This window comes from Dasypus novemcinctus, chromosome 10 (genome assembly GCF_030445035.2).
Source record: "Dasypus novemcinctus isolate mDasNov1 chromosome 10, mDasNov1.1.hap2, whole genome shotgun sequence".
Lineage (NCBI taxonomy): Eukaryota > Metazoa > Chordata > Mammalia > Cingulata > Dasypodidae > Dasypus > Dasypus novemcinctus.
The window spans coordinates 127,210,182-127,226,109 of NC_080682.1; the positions used below are offsets into that span (position 1 = coordinate 127,210,182).

Sequence of the window (15,928 nt, forward strand, 5' to 3'; positions counted from 1 at the left end):
AATGGACACCTTAAGCATCTTGCAGAGGAGTGGCAGGGGACGGAGCAAGGAGAAAATGGGGTTCCTAGTACAGATGTCTTTTATCTGGGCTTTGTTAAAAAAGTAATTATTAAGATATTTTTTCTCAGTTCCTTGTCTTCTCTCCTCTTGGTCATTTTAGGCAAAAGACTCAGGCAAACCCCAGCAAGTGTCTCACTCCTACATTCGCGTGCGGGTCATCGAGGAGAGTATCCACAAGCCCACGGCCATCCCCCTGGAGATCTTCATTGTCACCATGGAGGACGATTTTCCTGGTGGGGTCATTGGGAAGATCCACGCCACCGACCAAGACACATACGACGTGCTCACGTTTGCCCTGAAATCAGAGCAGAAAAGCTTGTTCAAAGTGAACAGTCACGACGGGAAAATCATCGCGCTGGGAGGCCTGGACAGCGGCAAGTATGTCCTGAACGTGTCCGTGAGCGACGGCCGCTTCCAGGTGCCCATCGACGTGGTCGTGCATGTGGAGCAGCTGGTCCACGAGATGTTGCGGAGCACCGTCACCATCCGCTTCGAGGACGTGTCCCCCGAGGACTTCGTGGGGCTGCACATGCACGGGCTGCGCCGCACCCTGCGGAGCGCGGTCCTCTCCCAGAAGCAGGACAGCCTGCGCATCATCAGCATCCAGCCCGTGGCGGGCACCGGCCAGCTGGACATGCTGTTCGCGGTGGAGATGCACGGCAGTGCCTTCTACAAGCCGGCGTACCTGATCCAGAAGCTCTCCAGCGCCCGCAGGCACCTGGAGGACGTGCTGCGCGTCGCCGCCATCCTGGAGAAGAACTGCTCGGGGCTGGACTGCCAGGAGCAGCACTGCGAGCAGGGCCTGTCGCTGGACTCCCACGCGCTCATGACCTACAGCACAGCGCGCACCAGCTTCGTGTGCCCGCGCTTCTACAGGAGCGTGCGCTGCACCTGCGACGGTGGGTCCCCAGGGCAGCCCTCCCGCCTCGAGGTCGTAGGAGCAGGGCGGCACCGTGCAGTCACTCATGCCTTCAGTGCAGTGTTGACTGACTGTCAGCCACAGGCCCGGCCACAGGACCGACGCCACGGGGCAGGGGCAGCCAGGGAGCGCGGCCTCTGCTCCCAGGAGCTTGGGGCTCCGAGAGCAGTTCAGGCATGCAGGCGGCAAGCTTGAGCCTGGCAGTGCACAACCCCGGGGACATCCGGAGCCCCGGGGGAGGGCGGGGACGGGGGCCCGTCAAGACAGGAGGGTTCTAAAGGCTGAGATGGGCTGGCCAGAGAGGGAGCGTGGTCCAGGTGGCGGTCAGCCAGAGGAAGCCTGCAGCTGCAGGGGCGCGGGCAGTGGGGTGACCGCGAGACGGGAGTGGCCAGTGACTGCACGAGGCTGTCAGCTGGGGTGGAGGAGTGGTCCGGGCCTGGGAGCCGCTGACTGCTGGGAGCGCACACTGGCCGGCGCGGGCCTGCTGGCTCCCTCCGTGGGGGCGAGCAGAGGCTGTGGAAAGGCCGAGGGCATTCAGGTTCGCTTCCACGGCACGCGAGGGCAGGGGTCCAGGAGTCCGGGCCAAGGCAGGATCCGGGCTCTTTAGATCGGTATGGTTCTTAGCCGCCACTTTAATCAAGTTTCATGCTATACTGTCGGGAAGGAAGACGGTGATTGTTGCCAAGCAAATTCACCAGGTATGTGCTCCCCCACCCCAAGGCAAACAGCCGGGCTTCAAGAACTGAAAAAGGCTCTCCTTCCCAGGGAAATGGGCTCCTGAGCTGGGAGGGCAGGACTTCAGGAAGAATGAGCCTGATGGCTGGGGCACATCTTCAGATTCTTCCCCGCGTGTTTAAACTGAATCTCCAGGGGTCCCTCCTACAGGTCACCTAAATCCGGCCATCCCACGCAGGGCAGGGGCTTGGTGGAATGGCTCCCCTAGGTGCTGTAACTAGAGTCCTTGAACCTTGACCTCTCCGGGTGAAAGGCCATGGCTGGGTGGATTCACCTGCCTGCAGCTCGAGGGCCAGCGTCGCCCTGTCCCCCTTATCCTCTCTCTGATGTGAGCAGCCGTAAATTCACTGCCCTCTTCTGAGAAATTAGCACCCCACGTTTTTGGCCAGGGTGCCCTTGGTCTGAAGGGCCCATGGGCAGGGACAGGCCATTCGTAAGACACCCCTTCACAGGTGTGGGGACAAGCAGGGCAGGCCCCTGGTGTCTTCCCTGGTAGAGAGTTCTTGGTTGCAGTTCCGAGAATGAGCTTATCAGGCAGAGGCCCCGGAGAGCACGGCTCCCCCTGAAGACGTTCGGCAGCCTCCGAGCGGGCCATGAGCGGGCCAGCCCCTCGTGCGTCCCCACGAACGCGGCTCGTGAGTCGTCAGGCAGGTGCACGCACGGCCAGCCCAGCTGAATACGGAAGCTAGCTCCAGATCAACTCAGGCAGACAGGCCTGATGCTAGCAAGCCTCGGCAGTGTACTCGCAGAGAACAGTAGCAGGGTGAAGGATCGCGAGGCAGTACCCACTCACGCTTGGCCTCGGAAAGATTTAAATGCAGCAACAGCCCGAGCTTGAGCGCGCACCTGTGCTGGCATTTGTTAGTGCTGACTATCCGAGGAGAAAGCCACTGCCCCAATCCCAGAGGCTGTGACTAACCTCTCGGTGTTTACTGACTCTTCAAGAGTTTCATTCTGAAGACGGGCCATTTCCATTTCTCCTTCATAACAGATATATTTCTGTAGATGGCTCATCTCCAGAGTGCCTGAGTCCCAGAAAGCCGGGAGCGGTTGGCACATGGAGGTGGACACTTCACAGTATGTGGAAGGTTCCGTTAACTATTCTGCCCAAACCCACAGCTGTCCTGGAGAGGAGGCTTGAAGGAAAGTATGCTCGGCCTTTGGTGGCATCACCCAGCAAACGCCCATTCCGGATGACTCGGCGCTTCTGGGGGAACCCTGACAGTTCACTTCAAAGCCGAGACCTCAGGATGATGTGTTCCAGAACTTCTTTCAGGAGGGGCAGCTTCTTGACTTCTGTGGCATCTGCCAGGAGTTGGCATCTTGGCAAAGCATGTGGATTCAGGGTGTAGACCATTTGCTGTTAGTTACTGGACTCTTCAGCGTAATGAGGCAGAGCTGCAAATCAAGAGGGCGACTCTGCTCCAGTGGCGGTGATGGTCATCCCGGCCGGATGCAGAGACCTAATTCAGGGGGCTGTGGGAGTGCTGGAGAGCCGGGGCGGGGCCGCACTGGGGCTGGAGAGTGTGCGTCCAAGCTCTGATGCTTCTGCCTGAGGGACTGAATGTTGTCCACTCTGTACCAAGTGGCCTCCATGTCCCCCTGAGCAGGTGCAAAACCTTTCAGAGAATGGCCACCCCGTGTGCGCCTTCCTCCTGCTGTGAGAAGAGCACCTCCACCTGAGACAGGAGGGCCCAGGTCCCAGCAAGGCAGCGCAAACCCCAGGATGCTCATTAGTGTGAAGTGCCAGGTCTTATTTTATGCCTCCAAAGTGTACAGTGTTCCATGTCACCTCTGAAATTATGAGTCATGGATTTGGCCAAAGGAAGGCAAGTAAAAGATTACATTTGTGCTTAGGTCACCACCATGTTTCTGAGTCAAGGTAGTACCTCCAGGGTACTACTTGTTTTTTTAACTACAAAACTTCTTTCTTTACAAACTGCTTTCACCTGCACTCGTCCATTTAATTCTTACAACTCTGCGAGGAACCATTATCCCCATTTTTCAGGAAAGGAAATTGAGACCCAGAGAAGCCAAGTAACTTGTTTGGGGTCACACAACAGATCATTGGATAAATAGCCAGGGCTAGAATCCAGGTCTGGGGCTTATCAGGGCAGTGCAGGTTCCCGTCCAACAACCCCCTTCCCCAGGGACCTGGGAGTGGGGAATGAGCTTCCACGGCCTGGGTTCTGACAGGAGCTAAACACGTCCGCCACCTCTGTCCTGCCCTGCTGTACAAATGGATCAGCTGGTGGGACAAAGTGGGACCCTGCTCTCCAATGCTCACTGTGCCACCAAATTGACAGTGTGTGGAGATACCGCACATCTAGGCCAGCAGGCACCGCCCCTGGGTATCACCAAGCACAGGAAAAGTCAGTTCAGCCTGGGCTGTTTAATGATGGTTAATGAGATGAACATCCTCCCAGAAGCCAACAGGAGGTGGCACAGTTGTAGCCTAGCCGCGACGTGGTTGCTGCTGAAGCCCTTTCTGCCCCCTGAGACCGGGTCTTCACGGAACTTGTAAACCAGTTCAGACCCTTTGTGTGCATAAAGCGTCCTGGGTTTGTGGGGCTGTGGCAGGAGAGAGACGGCTGTCCACGAGAAGGGGGCCCCAGGCCTCAGTACCCTAGTGGCTGAGGGATGCATGTCACACTCAGGTCAAAGTACAGAGGCCAAGTCCCTCTGCCGATACGTATTTCAGAAAGGACCTGATTGCTTAGGATAGTTGATAGGAAAGGAACTGTAATACTGGTTATGGGAGGATTTTGTTTCTAGAAAGCTACTTTTCAGTACCTAGAAAGTCTTTCTCTGTTTGGAATGGACAGCATTTGCATACACGCTCACACTGTCCCCAGAGAAAAAGGACATAGCGTGGACACTCACCTCTACACTCTAGTCTGCCTTCAGATTTCCATGAGCCACGGAAGAGTGGCCCACGAGCAGTGAGCAGACAGCAGCAGCTGGAGCCCAGCATTTAGGCTGCCCACGACCCTGGGTGGGATGCCAGGAGGAGGCCCCAGGACTTTTAAAGCACCAAGAGACAACCTCCTTCCCAGGGAAAGCCCCCGTATCGGAAAGAACCTCTTGAAACAAGAAGGAGAAGGAGCCTCATCAAAGTCAGTGGCTGCTGGAATGCAATACATACACTTACTGTACCTGTACTAATTATATTACTGTGCATTTTAATCCATACACATTTTAATACATGGAGTATTCCTAATAAGAACTGGATCTAACAGGCCATTAATGAGGGTCTGAGATTGAATTATTTGGGCTACTATGGGTTATATAACAAAAGGAAATAATAAGAGAAAGAGTGATGAGTTTGAACTCAAACTGCTGCTGCTCTGCCTGGCTGTGGGCTTTGTCCCGAAGCGGGAGCTATGGGTGCTAAGGTGGAAGCCCTGTGCCCGCCACGGGCAGGGCTGATGGCACAGGAAGGCCAAGGCATGTGAACTCAAAGCACTCAAGTGCTGGGTTTGTTTTGAAATGCAGTGCTTACCTTTTATTACTTACAGCTGTTTTTTCCCCTCCTTTCACTTTGAAGCAGCATCTTTTAAACTGGATTTTAGATAATGCAAGGTTTCTTAGAAATGCAGCCATTATATTAAAGTAGGATGGATGATGAGTGTGGCAAATATAGCTATATCTCAGAAATGTAAAAATCTATAGACAGGCTGTCCTTAGGCTGGCAAAAACACAGGAGGAAGGCAAGTCCATGCAACAGGAAGTAGCAAACTCTTAGTAAGTAGCTGTCTCCATGGCTAGCTGAAGGTGGCCCCCAGTCCACCCGGGAGCCGCAGCTCCTCCATGGGGTGGGTTTCATTTTCATTTATGCACACTGCCGCCTCCATGTTGCAGAGGTATAGCTTGGGACTCAGTTTGCATCTCTGCGCATATCGGCGTCACTTAGGACCAGGCTTCTGGGAGCAACCTTGAAGTGCGCAGGTGGAAGCACGCACATGCTGAGATGATGCCCCACATGGGTCGTAAGCTCATTGTGTCTGGACGTGGCGGCACGCCTGTGGGGAAGCCATTGACTGGTGGGGTCATTCTCATGAAACGCAGTCCCTCGTCCTTCAAAGCCGCATATCCTTCAAGCCAAGTTGAAATGCTCCCTCCCTCCTTGAAGTCTCCCAGGAAACAGGAGTGTTCCTTTCTTGGCCCTTCTCTTCCTCTCGAGTCCCTCTATCGAAGTTATCTTACCGTATTGTTATCAAGTGTTCTCATGTTGTTTCCTGGGGAAAAGAGGAAGTGTGGTTTATATATATATATATTTTTTTTTTTTTTTTACCAAGATGATTTATTTATTTATTTACTTTCCCCCTCTCCCCCATTCTTTGCGCTCTGTGTCTGTTCATTGTCTGCTCATCTCCCATGTGGGATGGAGGTGCCCAAGGGCTTGTGCCTCTCATTGCATTTCCTCATTGTGCCTCCTCGTTGCATCATTTTGTTATATCATCTTGTTGTGCTGGCTTGCCACGCCAGCTCTCTGTCTTGCTCATCCTCTTTAGGAGGCACTGGGAACCAAACCCAGGACCTCCCATGTGGTAGGCAGGTGCCCAACTGCTTCCCAGAAGGGTCTTTTATTTTTATCTCCAGATGCCCAGCCTATCACCTAGTTAGCCTGGGAACAATTATTTGTTGAATGAACGTGCCACAATTTACTTAAAACTGGTTATCAAAAGCCTCTTGAAATAAGTCATGGGATAGTCGAACAGCTGTTACATGAATGTTGTAAGTACACAGCAGGAATAAGGATTTTGGGGAACAGAAGTAGGAAGATGTATTTGGGGGTGCTTGTTTCTTTTAGAACCATTAATAGCGCTCATTCTAAATGTTCAGTTAAAAATACCTTCATATCCTAAGAATGGTAAGCTGGATATTGCTCCTCTCAGCAATTACAAGTCTGAAAAATGTGTAGTTGGCATTGCATTTCTGCTTTCTCCTAGACAAAGAGAGGGCCATTCAGACAGACCGTGCGTTCAATGCTGAGGAAAGCGTCGGGTGGGCGCTCACAGGCCCAGTCTTGCTGAGGAGTGAAGATGCTTGGGGGTCCACATGTTCTCTTCCCAGAAGGGGGTGCCCTCTCAGGCCACTGCTGTGCCCCTTAGGAAGTGACTGCCTCAGTTGTAGGGTTTTGTTTTGTTTTGTTTTTTAAGGTACCGGGGGCCAGAGATTGAACCCAGGACCTCGTATATGGGAAGCTGGCAATCAGCCACTGAGCCACATCAGCTCCCCTGAGTTGGTTTTTCCATTTGTTTTGCTCATTGTTTTGTTTTGTTTTAGGAGGCACGGGGAACAGACCCCAGGACCGCCCGTGTGGGAGGCAGGTGCTCAGCTGCTTGAGTCACATCCACTCCTGTGGGTTAATTTTAATATGTCTTTTTCCATAACCCTTTTACTGCTTAAGCTCTCACCAGGTTTTAAATGGCTTAATTATGTTGAATTATCCAGGACCACTGAAAAGTACCCTTCCTTCATTGGACCTGTCTTCACCACCACCACAGTTCTGAAATAACTCACTTGGGTCCTGAATTCTTCCTTAATCAGTTAATCTGCTTTCTAGGATTTCCTTTCTGAGGGATTAACCTTTCATCTTACTGTGCTGTAAACATCGAGCAGGTAGAAAGGAATCCTCCTTTCACCAGGGATAATTCTATTTTTGATAGCTGGTAGAACACATTTACAGCTAATCAATAAAATAGGTAGCAGATGGGATTAGAAAACAGTTGTGCGTTGTGCTTTCATGATTTAGAACTAGGCATACGTTTCTTCTAAAAAGTCCTTTTCCCCTCTGACAGCAACAGTTAGCGTCAAGCCTGCGCCCACTTCTTTCAGGGCGGGAGGGGGTTGTAGAAGCACTCTAAATGCTGCTGTTACAGTCAGTTGGCCACCCCTGTGCAAGAAACCGGACCCAGTAAATGCTCCCAGGGCCCACACCATGATCTCTTCCTTCCCAGCCAGTCCCAACCTTAGCATATTTTAGCCTAAAAGAAGAGCTCCCTTGCCCTCTGCCCTCACCTGCGTTCCTCGGGCAGTGGGCGTTTGGTATGGGAGTTCAGCGGGCAGCCACGCCAGGTGAGGCCCACCCAGGCCCCGTTGCCTCGGAGCAGCCCCTTGGCTGCTCAGGGTGGAGCTGTCAGACCCGGATCTTGAGCCACGAGCGACTCACTTCGTGTACTCACCACCCTTGCTCCCTTTGTCACAGGAGGACTGTGCCCAGGGTCCAGCGATCCTTGCTCAGAGAAGCCCTGTCCGGGGGACATGCAGTGTGTCGGTTACGAAGCCAGCAGGAGACCGTTCCTCTGCCAGTGTCCACCAGGGAAGCTCGGAGAGTGCTCAGGTGAGAGTGGAGGGGTGGGGAGGGTCTGGTTTTGCATTCCTACAGCTCGTGCCCTTGAACAAATTACCCTGCCCAAACCCTTCCAGAAGACACTTGCCTGCACCCAGTTTCCCTGCAGAACAGACCACGGACCACAGCTGACACCCATGCTCAGGTGTGCTCGGGGCTTATCACAACTGTACCCTGTGCTGAGCAAACAGGCAGTGACCGTGGCCTCCCTGGATAATGAGGAGACTGCAACGTGTGTTTTTAATCATGTCACATGGATGTTAAGGGTACGAAATTATGGAAAATAGAAGACTGTTGGTTGAGCAGACAAGTCAGAGTATCTGGGCATGGTCTTTGAAGTTCAGAGACTACTCAAATCCACAGCCACAAAATGACTATTGACCCCAGAGAGTAAACCCCGCCTAGAGCAGCAATTACACAGACTCCACTGGAAATGCTCAGCTATATGAATGTTCCAGAAAGGAGAGGTGCCCACCTCGTGTCTTAGAGAGAGAGAAAAAAACAAGTGTATGTATGATTCTAAACCAAACAATCCTCCTTTTGTGATCTTCACTCAGTGTCAGTACTTCATTTGATTCACTGTTCTCTATCACTTCCTCCATTCTAAATATTGTTTCTTTTTGGTTCCAGTACAATCCTCCTCCTATGATAGAGTTTGTTTACAATCCAGACACATTGATACCACTTTGGGGATCCAAGAAATATTCACTGAGAGATGATAATAATAGCAATTATGGTAAAAATAATCAGTAGTTATGCCTAGTATGTGCAAGGCACCTTGCAAAGCATTTGGTTCTAGAAATTGGACCATAGCAAAGCAAAGCCTATTCTTAAAATGGAAGTCAAAGCTCTTTTGTAGTTGATTCAAGAATGGAGCTGCCCATGAAATGAAAAAGTAACCCCTTTGAGATCGTCTAAGATTTAGACTTAGAAGATAACTGATAGCTGCGCTGCACACACACATATATACGCTGCACAGCAGGTAAGTATGTAGGGTAATAATAAGGCAAGGCTTCTAACTGTAGCTCTCTTTTTCTGCCAGTCTCCTTTCTCCTTTCTTTAAAGAAAACATGACTGTCCATACTTATTGTCCAATGGCTGTATATCCAATCGGCCCTGTGATACTTGGTGACTATGGATATTGCAACAATAGTTTCCTTGTAATTGACAGTTTTTGAGTGCCTAAAGTGACAGAGGGTGGGTATGGAGTGGTATCTTTTAATAGTGTTAGTTTTAGAGAGTGGGAATTGGCAGTTTGGTGACACTAAGGAAATCAAGGTTTTGGAATTTGCCAACTTGCCCTGGGTATGAGACGACCCCATTTTTTGGCAGCTGTCTGGTTAATAATTTTTTCACTCTGAAATTAGAGTGTAATGTGAAACATCAGAACTTCAAGCAACTTGCTTGGAGGTGGTTGGGTGACTTCACATATCCTTGCTCATTTCTGCATGGGATGTTAAAAGTATGTATGTCTTCCCCTGCTGGTCCTTTCAGGGCACACATCTCTCAGCTTTGCTGGAAACAGTTACATCAAATACCGGCTTTCTGAAAATAGCAAAGAAGAGGACTTTAAGCTAGCGCTGCGTCTACGAACCCTGCAAAGCAATGGAATTATAATGTACACCAGAGCAAATCCCTGCATAATTCTGAAGGTAATTAAAATGGGTTATCTCTTCCTGCAGTCAGTTCTCACAGTAGTGTTTTGGCTCTTGAATTGGGAACTCCTGAAATCGTTTTCTTTCTAAGTCCAGAAGACCACAGCAGACTTGAGGGCAGAGGGGAGCAGCAGCAGAGCTGGGACATGTGCCAGCACCCCATTTTCCTTTTGAACATTCAGCTTCACAACTGGCTCTTGGTGGACGGTGGCATCTCCCTCTACAGTGGGTTTGAGCACCGGCCTCCTCTGAGCTCTGATCACTCAGCAGTTCATTAGAATGTGTGTCCTAATCAGTTCCCTGCAGGGGTGTCTTTTAGAAACGGCCGCATCCTCCCTGTTACATGAGTCTACCCCCCCCACTGAACTCCTGCTCAGGGAGGAGGTTGAAGACCTGGGATAGAAGATTCCCAGTGTCTTTTCATGACTCAAGTAGCCCAATTTTTAAAACATTCCCAGCCTCAGAACTCCTTTTGCGGCAGCCAGATTTCCTTTCCAGGAAGTCTGGATTTGTCTTCAGCCCAGGACTTCTGGTGCCTTCATCAAAACAACAGTGACACTAACCTTGATATGTGCCTGATTTAATTTATGTATAAAGGTATCTATTTTATTAGAAAAGCTGTGAACTTACAAAACAATCTTGCAGAATTCCCATGCAACACCCATCCACCAACACCTTAGATTGTTGTGCAACATTTGTGACAGGTTACAAGAAAACATCGTAATCTGTAACAATTACCATGATCTATTACCATTAATGATGGTCTACAGTGTACATCCCCCCTTTTATTAACACAGTACCTTCCATCATTTGATTTTTGTTATGAAGTTAGCATTTGATCAAGGAGAGCGTAGAGGTTCAGAGAGGCCAAGTTACTTGCTCAGCATTTAGAGCTACTAAGTGGCAAAGCCTCCACCCAGCTCCTCTCTCTCACTCCACACTCTTAATCTCCAGGCTATCTCCAGCTTTTAGTCTTACACTACAGCTCGTTTTATCCAAAACCACTCTCTGGGCACCCATAGACCCAAACCAGCCTGCAGGTGTGGGCAGGTAAGCAGGAGGGAGGAAATACATTTTATCTGAGCTCTTCTCCCAGGTTGCTGGTGTAGCCCATTGAAAGTGCCCTTCTAAAAGGTGGAGGTGGTCCAGAAGGAAGTGCCGTGCAGTTGGCTGGCAGGCAATCTTTTCCTTCCCAGGGCCTCTTTGCTCAGCTTACAGGTACCCGCGTGGGCCCTTCCAGCTCTGTCCTTTGATGATCTGATATATCACATCCCATCTGATTACATGGCCCAGGCTGTAATTCTGGGGCCAGACGAGGGGAGCGAAAATACCTAGGGACATTAAATGCCAGCAGCCTCTCCTTACTGGCACATAGACTTTTATTCACCTTCCTGTAATATTGCCAGGCAATATTACTTGGTGGCCAGGGTGAGTGGGCAGGGAATTAGAGTTTAAAAATTGTCTATATTTGTGGAGAATCTTCCACTTTCCTTAGTCGTTCAACTCAGAATAATTTCAACTTTGGAATGAAATGCATTAAATAATAGAGAGATACTCTGGATGTGCAGTTTTTAAGAACGGTGAACTAAAATCAGATATTCATAGTGGAAACAGAAAATACAAAAGCCTGTCTTTATTCCCTCCTGACCCCTGAAGGAGCCTACCTTGGATCAGCAGATCTCAGTACAGTAACACCAAGAGGTAATATTTTTTAGAGCCACTCAGAAAATGCTCTGCCCTTTCAGAGGTTCTACCCCCAAGGGACTCTGCCAGGGCACTCACTTACCTTCCCCACCCCCCACCCCCAGGCTCTTAACAGAGCTGGTAGTTACAGAGCATCCTTGTGAGGCAAATATTTTCATTTAACAAATCTCTTGTATATTGTTAAATTTAGAGATAACAAAAATATTGGACCTGAATGACTTGATGTAAAAAATGGAACTTGTCAATTAACACATCACTCGTAAATGTCCAAAAGGCACAAATCCCTGGGAATGGGAAAGAATAAGTCAAGCTTTTAGGTGGCTCTAGCTCCTAAGGTATATTGTATTTCATGAAATAGGCATATTTCTGAAAGGGGGGTGTAAATTGAATCTCTGTAAATGGAATTCTAATAAATGGACGATGGTTGCTATTGGAAGGAACCCTTGCACTAATCCCTTTGTGATGCGTATAATCACCCCCAATCTGTCTGTCCTGTAGGTTTGCTTTTCATATGTTGGGTTTGCCTGAAACAGGACACAGCTGTACTGAACTACTGCAGCTATTCTCCTGGAGTTGCTAGGAATATCCACTGAGGGGATTTGAATCTGTTTGCTTAACATTTTCAGCCTCATGCAAAATTTAATTTCCTTGGCTCTAGGTACAGTGTGTGCCTTGTGCTTTGGTTCAACAACTGAGCTAAAATGCTGTGTTTAACTTGCATCTCAGTTGTGTATATTTTCTCAGGTAGAGCACATTTTCTAAAAAGTACTTAAGACAATCGGTGGGGTAAAGGGTGCCTCTTGAACGCAGTTAAAGAAATACCTGGAGACCTGGAGACGTGAAAATGGTCAGACCAAGGAAAGCTGCCATCTCTCAGCAGCCATAAATGACGTTCATGTACCACTGATACCCATCCTTCCTCGAAAAGAGATTTGAGGCTTACTGTGGACACCCAGAAGCAGCACAATCACAGCCTCACTCGATGAGAAGAGGTTAAGAGCCAGCCATTGAAGTGGGGAAGGGCAGACTATCACTGAAAATTCTAGACCAAGAGGAGCCTATTCAGTTGAACACAAACCATAACCGAGTTTCCTGGCAGCCAAAGCTAGAATGAAGATGGTAGAACAGGTTCTGTAGCCCTACTCGCACCTCTAACAGAAATACGCCGATCACCAGGAGAGGTGTGCCAGGCACGAGGCACTTCTTCCTGTCAGTGTTTCAGCTCCAATAATAGAGCAAAAGCACAAGGAGTCCTTGGTGGTTACTCTAGAAATATCATGTGTTCTACCTTCTGAGGAAGTTACAGGTGATACATAGCTTCGTTTTGATGATTCTCAGGCATGGCTAGCTTGAGACCCCAGGGCTAAAAAGGAAAGTGGCCAGGGAAATGCCACTGGGGTTGAAAAACAGCCCGCTGTCTTCCCACACAGATCAGAAGCACACCAAGGAGACATTTGGGAGGCTCAAAGATCTGTATGAGACCAGCACTGAGAACTTAATTACGTAATAACGAAATACCTAACAGTTTACAAAGGGCTTGCCCGTATATGTATTTGAGTAGGCATAAGTAGGGATAAGTAGGTATTCCTTTTTGCCCATGAGGAAACAGGTTGAGGGAGCTCCTGTGACTGGCTCAAAGTGACAGCTGGTCAGGAGTGGATCTGGACCTCTGACGGATGCAAGCCGGCAGAAGGCCTGCAGGAGTTTACCAAAAGCAGAGAGTCAGTGGGATGGAATGACCCTGCTTGTTTTCATTCAAGACGTGTTTTTCAAGCACTTGCTCTATGCCAAGTAGCTATTAATGGCGCCTTGAAAAAATGTTTTTTAAATCATGACCTTTTCAAAGAACATTTATCAACTCTCTTATCAGTTCCATAATCAGGTTACATCTGCTAGAGCCAAGCACCAAGGATCTGAAGCAGGAAGACTTTGTGCCACAATTTATACTTTTTTCCTGCAGTGTAACTTCCTACAGCTCATATAGCTTGTCTCCCAAAGCCCTAAGCCACTAGAGAACCAGGTTAAAGAACATTTATTTCAGACAACCCTGAGGATCTAAATATTTTATAACACTAGGGCCACACTCTCTGAATTATGCATTTCATTGAGCAAATTGTCTTCCTGTCCTGCCCAGCACATCATTTCAGTATCATTGCTATAGACTTTTTAGATTTCATGCACACCTCAATTTCTATTAAAATAGCTTGTCCTCTGATTTGAGAAAGCTTTGTCCTCTTAAAAGGTATATTCTTTAAAACTAGATAAACCCTATTCTAAAGACAGAGAAAAACTAAATGTGATCAGAGTATATTTTTCCAATATGAAAGGACTCAGATATGAAAAGAACAAACTGTCCTTTCCATAGCTCAATATCTTCTTAAGAAATAGCCAAAGAATATTAATTTTTTTGCAAGATAAGCATCAGCATTCTAGTTTGTCCTATAAACAAGGCTTATAATTTCTAATTCCTAGAATTTTGACAATAAAAGTGATTTTTCTTTTCAACAGGGTAGGAATCGTCTAGGAATCTGGCTTCTTGTCCATTCAGTAATCTTCCTATTGTCTTTGCAACAGGAAAAGGAGAAGGAACTAGCCATGTTCAGTGTTAGCATGGGACGCTTTTCGTGTTCCTTGGTTACTGAACGTGTATGTGTGCGTACCTCAGGGTCTCATCATTGCTCCTGTGTGGATTTGTAGCTTTGGCTCTTATCCCACAGTGTAAGAATAGGGGGATTGGAGGGAACCAAGTCATATATATTCATTCAGTATGCCTTTTACAAAAACTTAGATGAATCACACCCTCACCACCAAAAGATTTCCCTCTGGTGGACACCATTGTGTAGCCACAGAGCGTAACAGCAGATGGACTGTGCCAAAAGAGTAGTCCCCAAAGTCACATTTGGTCATTTTACTGCTTACATTGATAGACAAATATGGATATTATCCAGGAGTTGTCACTTAGCACATATTCTGGTATGATTCACATTATCCTTTCAGTCTGTATTATTGAACACACAAACATACCCAAATGACAAAGGCAACACATAGCTGGCATGTGAAAGGTCTCCGAAAAGGAAACAAAAGAGTCTCCTGTCTTTTTACATTCATACATTTACGTTACAAAGAGGAGTAAATGCGTGCTGAGTGCACACCACGCAACCACCGTTCTGCTGTGGACCACAGTAGTCACCTCTGTTCTGCGGAGACGCCACGCACTTCTCACCAGGTGACCTGGCCGTGGACGAAGCCTGACTTAGACTCCCCAGGCCTCTTTTCCCCAGGTGCTACCTGGTTCACAACCCCCCTCCCCCATACTCGTACGTTTGTGTGACGTCATCTAGGAACATGAGGGCAGAGCAGGAGGTTCTGGAGAATCAGCGTGGCCTGAGGCCTACGAGAGAGCCCTCGGAGGGAGCTGTCTGTGGGGTGTGCTGAAGCATGGAAGGGGAATTCTGAGAATGAGCGGTGCTCTGGCCATCCTTAACTGGTCTGTCGTGACTCCAAGACATTTTGCAAAGACCGTTTTAGTCTGCCTCTGTGCATCACCAGACGTGTGTGCCTCCTTAGCCATTAGTGCCCTGGAAGGTCTGTTTTGTCTTGTTTTTATCCCCGCCCCTTCTCTCATCAAGTGTGTGTTGCACGCCACGGTTTCGGGCCTGGGCTGTGATGCCAGGAGAACTTAAATGCAGACCAGCCCCCTTACTGGCCTCCCCACGGGTCCTCCTCCTGGGTCAGGGACAAAGGCCAGGAAAAGCAGCTATGTCTCATGATTTCTGGCTGTGAATCCCCTTGTGATCCAAAATAAAAATGCTGGATAGACGGGGGGTCCAGCCCTCATTCCCTGGACCCAGCGCCACCCTGCGTTTCTGAGACTTAGACGAGAATAGATGGCAGCAGCCTCGAGCCCGTCCATCTTCTCTGCACAGGGTCTCCATGGAGGTCCAGGGCCTGCTGACCGCTGTCTGCCAGCCAGTGTCCTTCAGGAACACAGTTTCTTCTTGTATTTGACGTCCCCTGGAGTTAGCCTCCGTGCGGGCAACGGGCTGCCTCACAGCACCACGCAGCAAGGGGCAGCTTAGCACAGTTCAGGAGTTGGCAGTGAGCAGGGCTTCCCAGAAGGTCCTGTAGAGGGCCTGGTGCCGTTAAATGCACGTGTCCCGAGCCTGAGTGCTCTGTGAGGAAGTGTTCAACAGCCGGAGGAGCAGGGGTGCTAGGGGGCGGCTTTGTCTTTTTAGAGTACACTAGCATTTCTGTAGAGGGGGTTTTAAATCTGTGAAGGTGATAACCAGGGAAGTTTTTTTTCCCTGCCCATCCTCTGTCTCTCCGCAGTAGCACACAGGCAAACTTACTCAAGGAATATGTAAGGCTCTGCGTGATTGCCTGATTTCTTCCATCTTCTCTAGACCATTAGCCCCACGAAATCAGGGATGACGACTGCTCACCTAGCACTCTGCTTAGCATGTAGAAGATGCTCATTAAATATTTGTAAACAATAGCAGT

The 15,928-nt window shown here is 49.1% G+C and overlaps 1 protein-coding gene across 2 annotated transcripts in view; it reads left to right on the forward strand.

The window, feature by feature from the left end:
* Positions 1-15,928, forward strand: part of FAT3 (FAT atypical cadherin 3) — a 539,827-nt gene that overhangs the window by 485,980 nt on the left and 37,919 nt on the right. For both annotated transcript variants that reach the window (XM_071218314.1, XM_071218315.1), the window contains 3 exons: positions 161-959; positions 7,926-8,060; positions 9,564-9,721. In XM_071218314.1, the coding sequence (XP_071074415.1) occupies positions 161-959; positions 7,926-8,060; positions 9,564-9,721 (1,092 nt within the window). The remainder of the gene's footprint in view (positions 1-160; positions 960-7,925; positions 8,061-9,563; positions 9,722-15,928) is intronic.